General features: G+C 53.1%; 1 protein-coding gene across 4 annotated transcripts in view; it reads left to right on the top strand.

Moving 5' to 3' along the window:
- The window catches only part of TMEM181 (transmembrane protein 181), a 62,357-nt gene that overhangs the window by 15,387 nt on the left and 30,960 nt on the right, over positions 1–16,010 (top strand). Inside the window, exon 1 of one of the 4 annotated variants that reach the window (XM_054697925.1) lies at positions 5,248–5,279. The exons of 2 other annotated variants lie outside the window; for them this stretch is intronic. In XM_054697925.1, coding sequence (XP_054553900.1) covers positions 5,269–5,279 — 11 coding nt within the window. In that variant the 5' untranslated portion in view covers positions 5,248–5,268. Of the gene's footprint in view, positions 1–5,247; positions 5,280–7,486; positions 7,518–16,010 lie in introns of those variants that run through there. One more of the 4 variants, XM_054697926.1, reaches the window with a different exon arrangement.

Raw genomic sequence — 16,010 nt, 5'->3', positions numbered from 1 at the left:
CCGGAAGGCCGGGCTCCAGGTGTCAGCAAGTTGGCTCCTGTGAGGCTGTCAGGCAGGCTCCATTCCAGGCCCTCTCCCGGCCTCTCCTGGCCTCGGATGTGCCCTGGCTCATACATGGCCATCCCTCATCCCCCCATCTTTGCTCTTCACACCGTCTTCCCTATGTCTCTGCATCAAGGTCCCCCCATTTTAAGGACCCCAGTCACACTGGATCAGCCCACCCTGGGCCTCTGCATCATCTGCAAAGACCTTATTTCCAAATAAGGCCGCAATCGCAGGCACTGGGGGTTTGGGCTTCAACCTCTCTGTGAGGGCAGCCAAACAGCCTGCCCTTGAAGGTGGCAGCCTGAGCGTAGACACAGGGCTGTGGGTTTGGGTTCTCTCCTAGAGTCTCCTGCGCTAGCAGCTGCATTTCCATGAGCCAGTGTCGGGAAGCCTGAGTCTTGGCGGGATCTATTGCTGCTGTCTTGGAAATCAGGCCTGTGAATCTTAGAGAAAGAGCATAGCGCCCTCCTGGTCTCAAACCGACATAGCAGAGGGGGCTGCACAGTGGGGCTGGGACCCGAGGCGGGCCGGTGACCGTCTCCCCAGCAGAGGTGTCTAGAGTCTTCTCTGGGCTGCCCGAGCTATGCTAGGTGCAGGCTGGGAAAGGTGTGTGATGCATGTATGGAGCTCCTCTATGTGTGTAAGTGTGTAGTACATGTATGGTGTGTGTAAATATGCATGGTGTATATGTTTGTGTGATGTGTGTATGTGTATATGTGTGTGGAATGTATGCATGTTATTTGAGTGGTGTGTGTAACTGTGTGATGTGTGTGTTGCGTGTGACATGCATGGCATGGCGGGTATGTATCTCCGTGTGGTGTGTGTGTGTTTACGTGGTGTGTGTTCCCCTCTCCCAGCTCTGGGGTCACGCAGCCTGGAATGCAGGTCACTGCTGTGTTCACCCTGACTTTCCAGTTTCAGGGTTCCACATGCCCCTTCTTCCCTGACCCCTTCTTTCTTAAATGGTGAGGTTTTTTAAAAAAAGATGTATTTCTTTATGCACAGAAGAACTGGGGTTTTGGCCAAAGGGGTGAGAGGATTAGGCAGGGGGTGAGAGGATTCACCAGAGACAGACTAGGGGGAGACAGGAGAGGTCTGCTGCGCCACGTGGGTCAGCCCCCTCGCTGGGGAATGAACTCAGACCGCAGTGGTGATAGCACTAGGACTAACCCCTAGACCACCAGGGAGGCCCCTCGAATGGTGAGGTGTAAGTCACATGTGGCCAATAAGGATTAGGCCTCTTGATCTGTATGTTCAAAGTTGAAGCAGAGGGTTTTTTGCACCCAGCACCCCTGACCTGCAGCTGGGCAAACCACCATGTGCCTGGCCCGGCTGCCTGGCATTTACCTGGCTCAGCACTTGATGGCCCATCGTGACCTCATCTGAGCAGCTTGGCTTGTCATATAGGAAATGACTTGGGTGGAGGGTCCCCATGGAAGCAAAGCAGTGAAGGTAGGGCTCCTCCCAGCATGGGGGGTGCACGCGGTTGGGGGTGCATGTATGGGGGGGTGCATCGTCTTGCTCTGTCTCCTAGGGAGCGGGAGCACCAAAGAGAATGGGAAGAAACACGGTCACCTGGGGACGCCGTGCCCTGTGTCCTCCCCAGCTCACGTGTGCACTGGAAAGCGCCCTCGAGCTGGATCTGTTCATGGGCTGGTGCCTCTGCTGGTCACCCTGACGGCCAGTGTAGGCCATGATGTACTGTGTGGAGATGAGTCCTCACTTGCCCCGGTTTATGTGCGCGGCACAGCTGGGTGGTGTTTCTGGGGCGTAGCCCTCTCTGCTTCTGGGTAAAGAGACCCTTCAGTGTGGGACTTGGGCCCATGAAGGTCACCGAACAAGCTGAACAGGCTGGCCCGCTGCCAGGGTAGATCCATGAGTGCAGCCCCCTCGGTTCCTGCAGGCCGCTCGAAAAGGACGGCTTTGCAGCCGCGTGCTCAGGGAGCAGTGGCGGGCATTCCAAGCATCCGTTCCCTTTACAGGGACCCCGCACCGCAGCACTTCAGACCACTGGGTGCAGTATTCATCTCAGCCAAAAACAAGGGATTTGTTAGGAAGATGCAGGGATAATTTACAGAGCCAAAGGGCAAAATGCAGAGGACGTCAGGAAGGAGCTGGAAATGACACTGCGTGGAATTCAGGGCTCCATCTTCTTAATTTCTCTGCCGCTGCTAAAACCACCGGCTAGCAAACTTGCAGCCCGCTGGAGTCCTGCAGAGGCCTTTCAAAGTGACTGCTGCCTAGGCCCAACTTCAGAGTCGGACTTTATTGGTTGGGCGGCCACCCTGGGCACTGGCACTTTTTAAAGCTCCCCAAGTGATTCTCATTTCAGCAAATTTTGAGACCCCCATTGGTGCAAACTAATTGCTCCACTCCCTTTTGTCTCAGTTGCCTGGGGGTGTCCAATTTTTGACCCGTGCCAGTGTTCTCTTTTCTTGCCTACACTGCTAATTTGCAGGAGGTGATCCCCGCCCCCCAAGCAGGCAGTGGTGGAAGTCACCATTGGTATGAGATCACAGACCTCCGCTGAGGCTCAGCGAAGCCCCGGAACGCCCTAGGTTTCCCAGCCTGCTCACTTCCCCAATCTTTGCAACAATTTCAAAACTTCCCCACCTCTTTGTGACTAGATCCAGCTGACAGGTCTCCAAGATCTGCTGACCTTTGGCCAGGGCCACCCCTACCTCCCCCGGTGAAGGTTCACAAAGTTCCGGGCTCTGTTGCCTCTGTCCCCTGGGGGCTGACTGAGGACGGAGGTTCATCAGCCCCATGCTGATGGGATGATGCCCACAGGCCTTGGCTCCCCACTGGCTGCTTGCAACGACCAGGTAACTGGCTGCTTGCAAGGACCAGGCATGAATAACCAGATGTTGGCCCATGGGAGACAGATGTCAGGACGGCCAAATAATTGTTTCCAGACATGGCAGTTTCCTCCAGGGAGCAAGGCTTCCTTGTCCTCAGCTGTCCCGTGGAGAGCCCCACTCGGCCGGGAACTGGCCAACAGTCACCTTGGAGGGGAACCCTCCAGCAACCACACACATGAACCGGGAAGCAGGTCGTTTCCAGGTTGGGCTGGAGATAGGTTCATGCCTGGCTGACACCTTCTAGCCTGTGCGGGCCCTTGCACCAAGGACCCTATGGAGCGGCACCTGATTCCCAGTGCACAGAAGCTGAGAAAAAAATGCTGTCTCAATCCACCGAGTCCTGGGGCCATTGGTTACGCAGCAACCGATAACTAACAGAGCCGCGAGCGTGGGGTTACTGGCAATGCAGGGCTGGTGAAGGGGACAAGCGCAACGAGAAGGCAAACAACAGCCTGGCATGGTCAGTAACTGCAGAGCTGAACGTCTGTGCTTCTGGTTACTGAACTTGTTCAATAACAAAGCATTTGAGCTAATAAGCATTAGCCCCTGCGTTTACTGATCAGTTCTTAAGAGCAAAGAAGACAAAGAAAAAGTGAACTCCCACTTTGGGGAGACACAAGGGCCAGGAAGGGTGAGCCCTCCTTCCAAAGGCCCAGGAGCTCTGGGGAGGCCTGTGGGGGGGCCCAGCCGTGGTGGGGGAGTCCAGGTCATGCACTGCCTACTGGACAGCGGACTAGCGGGGCTGTCCAAGCCAGCCTAGAGATGTTACCAGCCACGGTCACCAACCATGATCGTGCTTCAGGGGACGTCAGGCCTGTGGGCTAGTCCTGCCCAGGAGTGAAGTCTGGACATTAGTGTGGTTGGCACTGAATGCTTCTATAGTCTCTGCTCTGAATCTGTAGCTCAGTGTCCTTTTAAAGAAATCTTCCACCGAGGGGTGTTACGGCCTCTTATATAAGCCTCCATTTTCTATGTTGGTGCTCTGGCCCCTCCCCCCCCCGTGCAGCTGTACTTGGAGTAATGAAGTAACTCAGGTTAACTTAGGCCAGGAAGGTGGGGCCGGGCTCTGACAGGATTGGCACCCTTACGAGAAGAGACCCCAGACAGCTGTCTCTTGTCCCTCAGAGGCGCGTGTGGACACAGCAGGATGATGGCTGTTGCCAGGCAGGAGAAGAGCTCTCACCAGATATGAGATCCCCCAGAGAGCCTTGCGTGTGGATACCTGGCTTCCAGGACCGTGGGCAGTAGGTGTCCCTGGTGCAGGGGACACAGCCTGTGGCACTGCGTTGCAGCCCAGACAGTGGGTGGGGGGAGTCAGAATAAGCTGTTTCTGTTTCATTCCTGCTTAACTCAGGGCCCGATAACGGCATGAGGACTCAGTGTTGGCCATTCATAGTTATTGCTAAGACAGGTGAGAGCACAAGAGTCTCCCTACAAAACGCCAGGTAAAGGCTAAGTTAGGAAGTGAGTTTGCATCCCTTGGGCCAGCCGGTTCTGAGGCGCTCCAGACCGCCTGCAGCCAGTCCCCATGGTTGTTGCTAGCAATTCTCCAAAACAGCAGTGACTGGGAGTCAGCAAAAGACAGGCTGGAAGGCTTGACTTTTTTGGCCCTATTCTAGAAGGAAAATATTTAAAAGGGTGATTTATTGGCCAGTAGGAAACGAAATGAACATTAGTGTGTGTAGGGGTTTCCTAGGAGCAGGTGGTGTGAGAGCAATGTAATTGCTGATATCTTGCTCCTTTTTGAAACAAGGTGAGATTCCAAACACATATACACCCCCTCCCCACAGGTCCCCTTCCCCAGCGGGCTGCCTGGGGAACGCTGTGGGTGCAGCAGAACTGGATGTCAGAGGTTCTGAAACACGAACTAGGTGGATACCTGTGGGCTGAGCGTGTCTGTGGCTAGAGAGATAACTGGCAGCCCGCTGGCTTCTGCTGCACACATGTCTGTCACATCCATCGGTGCAGGGGACACTGACACTGGGGTCCCCTTTGGGGTCAGGTTCTTCCTGGGGGTCCCTGAGAAAATCATTTTAGCTCTTGGGCCTCAGTTTCTTATTGACAAATTGACCTTGATGACCATTAACGAATCATTAAGTTGAGGGGGATTCGCTGGCTCAGGTCACAGGTTTTGCGGGTGCCCCCAGACCCTAGTTATTCTCATTGCCAGCAGGGGCCTGAGCAGGGGGGCGCCGAGGAGCATCATGGAATGGAATCACAGCTGAAGTTGTGAAAACAGAACTTGTCCTAGGGCTGAGAGAGACCTCACCTGAAATGTGTTTGCGCTGAGCTTAACGAGGACACTTGCCAGGCAGGAGCTTGCTGGGGGCGGGGAGCCTGGGAGCCAGCGAGGAGGAAGCTCATGGGTGACAGGTGAGGTGAGCTTTCTGGACGTCCAGAATGGGTGGGTCCCTCCGCCTTCCCCACGCAGTCACAGCCCTGTCACTCGGGTTTCGTCACAGTCCTGGGCTGCTCGCATTACCTTTGTTTGTTTGCTGGCTCCGTCTGCACTAGAAGGAATGTCCCAGAGGACAGGGGACTTGTCTGTGCTCGGGTTGTGTTTCCAGAGCCGAGCAGAGTGCCGGGCCCTGTGTTAGTGCTGGAAAAACACTCTAGGAAAGGGTGACCATGGCTGCTGGGCAGCAGCTCAAGGTGGGGCCAGAGAGGTAACTAGGAGGCAGTTCGGGCCTCAAAGACCTGACCTGGAGTCACAGGAAACAGCAAGGGCTCCCAGGGGTGGCAGAGCAGAGCTTCTTTTCCCTGGGGTGTCTCAGGAGAGGCCAGGCAGCTGGCACTGACCGAGAGCCGCCGTCTCCACGTGGGATAAGGCTGCTCCCCATCGCAGGTACACACTGGCTGACTCCGGGCGAATGTAGCCAGCAAGCTGCTTTTAGTCTTCGTAGAGTATTAAAATATTTTTAAAAAGGCCGTTTCCGACATTTTAGAATCAGACAGTCTCAGACGAAAAGTCCTATTTGAAGTCTCTTTCAAAGCGCTGAGAAGCAGCTGAATTCTCAGTGCCCGCCCCCCTGGCCCATGTCCCCGAGCCACACCCCACAGTCACGGGCGCTTCCGGCTCCTGGCCTGGCTGCCTGGAAATACCTTTGCCTCCCAGTGGCCACGAAAATAGGCAAAATAATCTTCTAAGAGCTGTGGCTCAGGAATCAGTGTGCTAATGGAATTTTTTGTCATAATTACTGGGATTTAAGCTTCTGCTCTGCCTGGTACCCCTGCTTCTCTCCAACTACCTAGTCTCCACTGCACCCTCTGCGTTGCCCCAAAATCACATCTCTCCTACTCCCCTCCCCGCCCCTGAGTTAGGTGTCCTCCCTCAGTCCACTGTAGCAACCTGTGCCTTGTTCTGGTGATTTACTGAGTGCAGAATCTGCTGAGTGCAGAAACTATCTTATTCCTACGGGTCCCTGTCCCCAATACTGAGCCTGCTGAGGGAGTGAGGGTAAGGCAGGAAGAAAGCTTTCCTCCTTCAGGTGGCCTTTAAACCCACCACAGCAAGGGCACGAGGGGCATTCTGACCAATGAGCCAAAAAGAATCCCAGACATATCCAAACGGTGGCTCTCATCTGTTCTTGATCACAGAAACTGAAAAGTGAGCCAAGATCCTAAATCAAGAAAGGGCATTTGGTCAGCTGATCTCTTCCCACTGTGGAAATAGCTGCAAAGCCACTGGCCCTGACACTTGCTCCCGGCCTCCTCCCCTCCCCCCAGGACTGGCACCATCAGTGACAGTTTCAGCTCTGCGGGGGTCAGGGTGCACCGGGCACCACTACACCCCGCAGACCCTGGCCTAAGGATGGAAAATCTGCTGCTGTAGGTGTATTCTAGAAAAGTTTTGCAGGAGAAGCTACCCGAGAGAGCTGGGAAAACTGCTGTCATCACCCCGGTGTCAGGGATGTGCCTGGCTTTTACCCTTTGGGGTCACAGACTTCTTTGGAAATATGGAAAACCGTAGATCCTCCCCCCGGAAAAATGCAGACACCGCAGCGTTTCTCAGACACCACGGGGAAGGCACAGACTCCCCAGGTCTGCCCTAAAACCCAGGCGGGTGAATGATGAAGTGGGGTCCCCTTGACGAGGGACGAGGAGTCCAGTCATTCTCCTGTGAGCGCCTCGACTGTGCCCCAGCGGTGGCTCCAGCGCTGTGCTCCGCGCGGTGGGGTGGACACGCCTGGAGGCCCCCACCTTGCGGCGAGTCGGGGCCGGTCCCCCTTGGTGGTCCCCCTCCCCGGCTGTGCGCCCCCTCCCGCCGGTCCAGGCAGTGGGGCTGTCCCCAGCCTGCGCCCCACCCCGGCTGTCTGGGCCCGGGCGTGCGCGCCCCCCCGCCCCCCGCCGCCCCGCGCCCCCCGCCGTCCGCGCCCCTCCCCTCCCCGAGGCCGAGGCCCGCCGGCCCCCACCTCCGGGCCCTCCTCGCGCTCCCCCCCCCCCCCCGCCGCGCGCTTCCGCGCACGTGACCGCGCGGCGCTCTGACGCGGCCCGGCCCGCCGCTCCGGCTCCTCCGCTCGCTGCCGCGGTGGCTGCCGCGCGTGTGCGGCGCCGGGCGGGCTGGGGGCGCGGGCCGGGCCGGGCCGAGGGCCGGGGCGCGGCGATGGAACCGTGAGTGGCGGCGCGCGCGGGGGCGGGCGCCGGGGAGGGGCTGCGGCTCCCGGGACCCCAGCCTGGGGTCCTCCGCCCACGTGCAGCTCCGGGGACCCGCGCGGGGGCACTGCCCGGGGTTCGGGGGGCTGGTCGGCGTCGGGGCCTGTTCGGGAACAGGGGCGGCCCGGCACCGCCCGGCCCGCCAGGCTGCATTGGGCCCGGAGACGTTGTCGGGGGACGGGAACGCACCCCGGGAGGCCCGTCCGGGCCGGCTCTGGCCCTTTCCCCCCGGGGGAGCCGGGTCACCCCGTCTTTCCCCGGGGCAGCTCGATGGGCATGTCTGAGAAGTGACCTGCCCCTCCCGGGGGTCCCGGGCCCTTCCTCGCGCGGCCGCTGACCCAGCCTCCCGGCTGCAGAGGCGGGGGGCTCCGGGGGCTCCGGGCAGAACCCCATCCTCACCTCACTAGTCAAAGCGCCCAGGGCGCCCCACTCAGCTTTTTGGGCCGTAGCCACGCGCCGGGCGGGCGGAGATGCTTTACGGTGGCGCTTTGATGATGTTGGCACCGTTGGGAGCCGCCTCGGCCTCTGGGAGCGCTGGGATCCCGAGTTTTATGAGTCTTCCATCTGCTGACTTTGGGCCTTCTTGCCTCTGAAGTTCCCGCGTTTTAATGAGGGAAAACCTGTCCAGGGCCCCATAGACGCGTCCCTAAAGCTGGCTTTTGACGCAACAGTCATCTGGGTGGCCCCCCGGGGGCATCTGGAGGAGAAAGAATCAAACAGATGTTTAGCGCTTGAGCTGAGAAAGCCGTGGAGAAGCAGGCGTGTGGGGCCCCTGGGTGGGGACCCCCAGTGGGGGAAGCCGGCTGCGGACAGCGGGTTTGGAGGCCCTTCCCGCAGAAGGCCTCCTGCAGAGGACTGCGTGCCTCTCTCCAGGAATGCAGTTTAGACGCCGGCTTCTCTGACTAGACATAGAGAAGTGAGAACCGCGGTGGAGCCCGGATGCATGTGTGTGCACTTCTAGTGAGTCCGGACCCGGGACGCGACGGGGAGGGAAATCAGACATGGGGGACTGTCCTGTCCAGCAAGCAGCAAATCTTTATTGTCTTAGTGCTCGTTATAGACTATTTTAATTGCAGCAGGTGTAACATCAAAGCATACCACATAATGACGACATGTGTGAGTGATTAGTCTATTTTCTTACTATTATCTATTTACTTCAGACAGTAGGGGACCAGGTGGTTAGTTCTCACACACATAATCTTATCGCCTCCTAGCCAGAGCCTGGGAAGTTTGCTCATTATTTTGTTGTTGTCAAACTGGAGATGTACGCCGGTCACTTCCAGGCTCTCAACACCAAGTCCTGTCACCCAGAGGTTTTCCTCCGAGATGCATGTGTTTTCACATGCCTTAGGGACTCAGGTCAAGGCCCTTCTGCTCACTGCGCAGAATGGCCGCCTCCAACACATGTGTGTGTGGTGGGAGCCACAGAAGTTTCTGGTTTTGGCTGATCACTTTAGCGCAGCAGAGGAAACCAGGCGTGTCAGCCCCAGGTGGAAGGACTTAAGGCCTTGTAAGCAGTGAGCACCCAGGTGGGTGTGGGTTGCTGCTGCACAATGCCAGGGGACAGCATTCATGTGTGGTCCTGGCACAGAGCCCCACTTGCAGCACGGAGTGAAGGGAGCTTCCTGGGGTGGTGTGATGTTGTGACCCTACAGCAGAGTGACGGCAGCATGCTTTAGGGGGTGCTCTCCCTGCTGAATCTCCTCTGGCAGTCAGCAGCCTTGGGGGGTGTGCAGTGTGGGGAACCCTTTAGGATAAGGAAGCAAAGTTTGAAGTGTGTGGGTTGGCCAGGGCTGGACTCGGGGAGCCCTGTGGCGTCTGCCCCTAGTGGGGTTCCTCCCCAACCCCTGGTATTCACAGCTGAAAAATGGCTCCTGAAGGCGGCATCTCTGGCTCCAAGACAAGGGCCTGGTGGGTGGCCCGTGATTATCGCGGACACAGCCACATCGTGTCAGACACCCACAGTGACACAGGCCTGGAAAAAAGAGAAAGTGGCAGCAAATAAAAATCCTAAAACAAAACAAAAACAAGCCTGAAAATCTGGAGTGTAGCTGGACTTAGGTGTCTGGGAGGGAGGGTGGTGAGCCCTGCTTGGCGGGTGCGAACAGAGCCTGAGGGGAGAGAGGGGACATGGGATGGAGAAGAGAAACCCAGAGCGACTGGGGGGGAGTGGGAGAGAATGGAAGAGACTAGAAGGCAGGGCCCCCAGCTCTGCTGGGAGGTTGGGGTGCGCTTGGGGAGGGGGGTCTGCCCTACCGTGGCTCCCACCCTGTGTCCCTGCTCACTTTGAGCCCAGTCTTCACTCTATGGGAGGGCAGGAGAGTGTTGTCAACACGAGTCACGATAACAGTCTTCAAAGTTTTCTGCCTGTTTCCTGCAAACTCTTTTCCTTGCTGATAATGCCGGGGAGCTGGGAGATGCGGGGGGCCAGGAGGAAAGGAGGGCTGGTCTGTGCCAGCTGTCACCCCGCCTTCCTGTCTCAGCTGCAGGCGCCCACGATGTCTCAGGTTAAACGTTTGCTTTGCTCTGCCACCTTAAATGAGGTTGGTGTTTTGTGTGTCTTGCCTGGTGTTTAGAGTTTGCTGAAGAGTCTCTGACCTGCCTCTCCTCCGGGCCCTGGAGGTGCACATGTGTATCCATTAGACTTCTTTTCTGGCTGCAGAGAGAGAGGGGGGCACTGATGCGTAGCACAGGGGAGCCCTCAATGGTTTCGGGGCCCCAGGCCTCCGGGCCTGGCTCGGTGCCCTCGTCTTATACCCACATTGTTGTTTAGGACTGGGGCTGCTAGCATCGTTTCCCGCCCCGGTGACCTCTGGAACTCACGACCGACCCCGAGGTTTCCCGTGTCCCCAGTGCTGCTGTCCGCACCCCGCCTGCCAGTCCACGTTGTCCCCATAGCCGCCTTCCCCACGACGAACTAGCTCTCATCCCCGTTTTCCAGATGAGGAGGCTGAGCTGCAGCTGCTGCTGAGCTGAGATCCAGACCCCAGGCCACCCTCCTGCCGCACACCCAGCCTCTGGGTGGCGCTGGTGGTGACTGAGGCCTGAGCAGGGCTTGGCACACAGCCCTGGGTGCTGGGGCCCCTCGGTTCCCTGAGTATTACAGCTCAGGAGCCAGAGGTCCCGGGGGGGAAAGCGGCTCCAGGCCTCCCTCTGGGCAGTGTGAGGGGCCTGCAGGGCCAGGGCTCCCTGTGGGCAGCACAGCCGCGCGGGGCCTGCTCGGTTGACCAGCACGCGCCGGCTGTGAGCTGAGGCCTGGCAGGGGCACACACGCCCTGGTTCCTCGAAGAACTGGCACGTCGTTCACTGAAAGTGCTTTGAGGTTGAGGCCTTGAGTGTTTATGTAATAGCTGAACAGGGAGTAGAAGTTATTTGTCATCCATTCAAATGTCAGAGTTCTTACTATGTCTTCCCCTCAGAAGCTTCTTCATAAACCCGTGAAGACAGGTTGTTTCAAAAGGAAAGAACTGGCCAAGGGGGCCGGAGAGTGGGGTGGACCTTGTTTGACCCCTCACCGTGGGTCCCGACCCCGCCCCGCCCGCCGCTGCCCGGGACCTCGGGTGTCCGTCTTCAGCCCGTTTGCCCCTGTCAGTGCGAGCTGGCTCCCTGAGGGGCTCGGGGTGCCAGCCCCTCCCCCTTCCTTCGGGTGGCTGGGCTCTGAACCAGAGGGGAGATTTCATATGGCGGGTCTCCAGGGATGTTGCTAGAATGAGCACTGACACATTGAAAGAGGTCCAGGTCGAGAGGGACAAGTCCACGGCTCCTGGGGAGCTGGTTCTCCCTGCTCCCGCTCCCCTGTCCTGGTCCCTTGCCCCTGTGGGTACGCTTGTCCCCGTGTGTCCCGGGGGCCGTGTAGCCAGCTGCTCTGCCCAGGCCTGCTCTGGGGCCGGGGGAGGCGAGACCGTCTTCATGCTGGTTGTGAGAAAAGAAAGTGCTGAACCCTGAGAATGGACCGAGATGTTAAGTCCCTTCCCGCTGGGCCTGGGCTGGCCCATGTGGCAGCACACACGTTTCCAGGCTTATTTGCCTGCTTCTCCCCGAGCTGATGTGTGTGTATTCACGTCAACCCTTTGGCCTGTGGGTTGTTTCTTCCCACTCTGCCGTGCATGAGGGGAAGTGGCCCTTGTGTTTTCTGCCCAAGTTCTGTCCATTTTGTGGTCATTCTGCTCCAGGCCCAAGAAGAGCCGAGCTTGTGGGGTGCTTCCACCCCCCATTTCTCTCTGTGCTGTTTTGTTGACTCTTAGGAAGTCTGTGTGGGAGGCACAAGTGCCAAATGGGGAAAGCAATGTTGGCTCTGCGGGTCTGAAGGCCAGGCAGCCGTGATGGGGTCCCTGGCTCTCCAGTCGGGGACCCAGGGGCCTGTGACAGGTCGCGTACCACAGGGGACCCGCTGTCCTGGGGGAGGGTGCTGGCTTGGAGCTGCTGTGGCCAGTTCATAGTCGTCGTGGACTAAGGTCAGAGCCAGAGAGACACTGAAAGACAATATTGGGGGGAAGCTAAGCTTTGCTATTCAGTGCTGTTTGTCATAGCAGGGAAAACACTCGAACGCGGAGGGCAAAGCCTAACACCAGCAGTGTGCAGAAAGAAAGGATCCAGCAGGTATTGAATACCTGCTATTCGTGAGCCCCATGTGGGTCCAGGAAGCCAAAGGGGAGGTCCAGGTTGGGAGGGGGCCGTGGAAAGGGACAAGTGGGCTCACCCAGTTGGGACCTGGAAATGGACGCGGCCTCCTGGCCGGGGGAAGAGCCTTCCAGCTACTTGTGTGAACTGAGGTCTCCACGTTCTTTGCCTTCCTGGGCAATGGTTATGGATATGCTCAGTGAGGGGGTGGAGGACTCCCAGCAGCACGGAGTGTGGCTGCAGTTTTGTGGCGGGGAAGGGATTGGCTGTTCAATAAAATGTTTTAAGATTCTTTAGAAAATGTGTGTGAAATATTTTATGTTATTTTTTAAAAGATTTATTTATGCACAAGAACTGGGCTGTAAGCCAGAGGTGCAGGGGGTGAGAAGATGCACCAGAGAGCGTGGGGAGCAGAACAGGCAGATCCACTGAAATACAGTGCAGTGGCTGGCAGTAGCTTGAGAGCGCTGTCTTTAACCCCTGCGCCACCAGGGAGGCCCTGTGAAATATTTTAAATCACCCATGAAATTGGGATTAATTTAGAAGGGACCTGAAGAGTCCAAGGGGATAGTCTGTCCTGTGGCTTCTGAAAGGTCTTCCCAGAACCCAAGGATGGGGCATGGAGGGAGAGAGAGAGCCCGCGCTTGGCTTGGCCAGGGTATAAGGAAATGGGGAGCCTATCTACCATGAACTTGAGGCAACCCCATGAGCGTTTTTTGAGCTCAGGAGTGAAAGCAGAGTAGGTATTTTCTGAGGAGGGAGGGGGCATCTCATTGTGGTTTTGATTGGCGTTTGCCTGGTACTTAGTGATGTTAAATTTCTTTTCATGAGCCTGTTGGCCACCTGTATACCTTCTTTGGAAAAATGTCTTTTTCGGATCCTCAGCCCACTTTTTAATTGGATATACTTTTTTTTCCTATTGAGTTGTGTGAGTTCTTCATATATTTTGGGTATTAACCACTTTTCAGATATATGGTTTGTGAATATCTCCCCTCGTTCATTAGGTGCATTTTTGTCCTGTTCGTGGTTTCCTTTCCTGTTTGTTTATTTTTGCTTTTGGACTGAGAGCCAAAAAAAAAATTACCCACTGTCAAAAGAGTTTATTGCCCGTTTTATTCTTGGAGTTTTATGGTATCAGGTCTTACATTCAAGTCATTAGTCTGTTTTGAGTTAATTTTTGTGTCTGGTTTAAGTGGTGTATAGTGGTAAGATTTTGTTTATGGTGTATAGTGGTAAGATAACTCCATTCTTTTGCTGAGTCTGTCCAGGTTTCCCAGCACCATTTACTAAATAGACTCCCCTTTCCCTGTTGTTTTTACCTGCTATTGTATTTATTTTCCCTTCTGTTATTGTTGCATAATTGTATAGTTTTATACAAGATTATTTTGCATAATTTTGCATATTGTATAATTTTGTCGATTAATTGGCCATACATGTTTTCATTTCTGGGCTTTCTGTTCTGTTGATCTATGTTTTTATGTGCCAATACCCTATAGTTTTGATTACTATAGCTTTGTAGTATAGTTTGAAATCAGTATAGTTTGAACTCCACTTTTTTTCTTCTAACTCAAGAGTGCTTTGGCCATTTAGGATCTTTTGTGGTCCCATACAAATTTTAGAATTGTTTGTTCTATTTTTGTGAAAAATGCCATTGGAATCTTGATAGGGATTGGATTGAATCTGTATATTGCTTTGGGTAATATGGGCTTTTAAAAAAAATCTTAACCCTTCTAATCTGTGAGCATGGAATATCTTTTCATTTCTTTCTGTCATCTTCAATTTCTTTGATCAGTGTCTTCTAGTTTTCAGTGTATAGATCTTTTACCTCTTTGGCTAAGTTAGTCCTAGGTTTCTTTTGTTTTGAAGCAATTGTAAATGGGATTATTTTCTTAATTTCTCTTTCTGATATTTTGCTTTTGGTGTGTGAAAATGCTAGATGTTTGTTTACTAATTTTCTATCCAGCAAATTTTCTGAATTCTTTTATTCTAAGACTTTTTTTGGTGAAGTCTTTAGGATTTTTTTTAATGTGTAAAATCATGTCACTGGCAAATTATGGTTTCACTTCTTTCTAATTTTGATCCCTTTTTCCCTTTTGTTTCTTTTTCTTGCCTACTTTTCCTAGCTAGGACTGCCAATGCTCTGTTGAATAAAAGTGGAAAGAGTGAGCATCCTTGTCTTGTTCCTGATCTCATAGGATAGATGTTCAGCTTTTCACCATTGAGAATGATATTAACTGTGGCTATCACATATGGCCTTTATTTTGTGAGGTTACATTCCCTCTAAATTCATTTTGTTAAGATTTATTTTCATCATAAATGGATGTTGAATTTTGTCAGATGCTTTCCCTGCATCTATGCAGGAATGATTGAAATGATCATATGATTTTCATCCTTTTTTTTTTTTTTTTTGATGAGGTGCTATATCATGTTGTTTGTTTTGTGTGTGTTGAACCATTCTTCTATTCCCAGAATAAATCCAACTTGATCGTTGTTATGAAACTTTTTAATGTTTTGTTGAATTCAGTTTGCCAGTGTTTTGTGGAGGATTTTTGCAGCTTTGTTCATTAGGATTATTGGCCTGTGATTTCCATTTTTTGTGATGTTCTTGTCTGGTTTTGGTATCAGGATAATGCTGACCTTGTAAAATGAGTTTGAAAGTGGAAGAATTTTTAAAAGGGTAGGTATGAAATCTCTGAATTTGCAGTAGAACTCCCCAATGAAGCTGTAAGGTCCTGGGCTTCCATTTTAGGGGAGGCATTTGATTACTGATTCACTCTCCTTACTTAACCTATTCAGATTTTCTGCACTTGATCTTAGCCAAAAGGCCTAGAAGTGATCCTTTCAGATTTTCTATTTTCTTGTGATTCAGTCTTGGAAGATTGTAAGTTTCTAGGAATTTATATATTTCTTCTAGATTGTCCCATTTACTGGCATATCATTGCTCAGAGTGTTTTATGATCTTTTGCATTTCTGTGGTACCTGTTGTACTATCTCTTTCATTTCTGACTTCACTCATTTGAGTCTCTTTTGGTGAATCTAGCTAAGGTTTTGTCAATTTTGTTCATCTTTTCAAATTAGCTCTTAGTTTTATTGATCTTTTCTGTTGTCTTTTAAGTCTCCATTTCTTTTATTTCTAGTATGATCCTATTTCTTCTATTAACTTTGGTCTTCTTTTGTTTTCTTTTTCTAGTTCCTTTAGGTGTAAGGCTAGGTTGTTAATTTGAGATTTTTTTGTTTTTGTTTCTTGAAGTAGGTCTTTATCACTATGTAGTTCCTTCTTAGAACTGTTTTTTCTGGATCCCATAGATTTTGATATGTTGAATTTCCATTTTCATTTGTCTCAAGGTACTTTCTGAAGTCTTCATTGACCCAGTAGTTGTTTGCTAGCATGTCATTAAATCTCCACATACTTGTGATTTTTCTGTCTTTCTTCTTGTAATTGATTTTCAGCTTTTGCACTGTTATGGTTGGAAAAGATGGTTGATGTGATCTCAGCCTCCTAGAATTTATTGTGACTTATTTTGTGGTCAACTTATGATCTATTCTGGATAATGTTCCATGTTCACTTGAGAAGACTGTAGTTTGCTGCTCTGGCATGGAATATCTCTCTCTCTCTCTCTCTCACTCTCTCTCACTCTCTGTGTGTGTGTAAGTAATCTGTCTGCACTGATATTTCTTTAAGGTCTGTGTTTTCCTGTTTGGATGATCTGTCCATTGATGTTAAGTGGGCTATTAAAGTATCCTACTATTACTCTGTTCTGTCAATTTGTCCTTTATGTATATAGGTATTTGTTTTATGTATATAGGTACTCTTATGTTGGGTGCATAAAT

Source organism: Talpa occidentalis, unplaced genomic scaffold, assembly GCF_014898055.3.
Source record: "Talpa occidentalis isolate TD23 unplaced genomic scaffold, MPIMG_talOcc4v2.1 talOcc4.2, whole genome shotgun sequence".
NCBI classification, from domain to species: Eukaryota; Metazoa; Chordata; class Mammalia; order Eulipotyphla; family Talpidae; genus Talpa; species Talpa occidentalis.
Note: the sequence above shows the minus strand (reverse complement) of the source record. Positions and strands in the feature narration are given on the sequence as shown.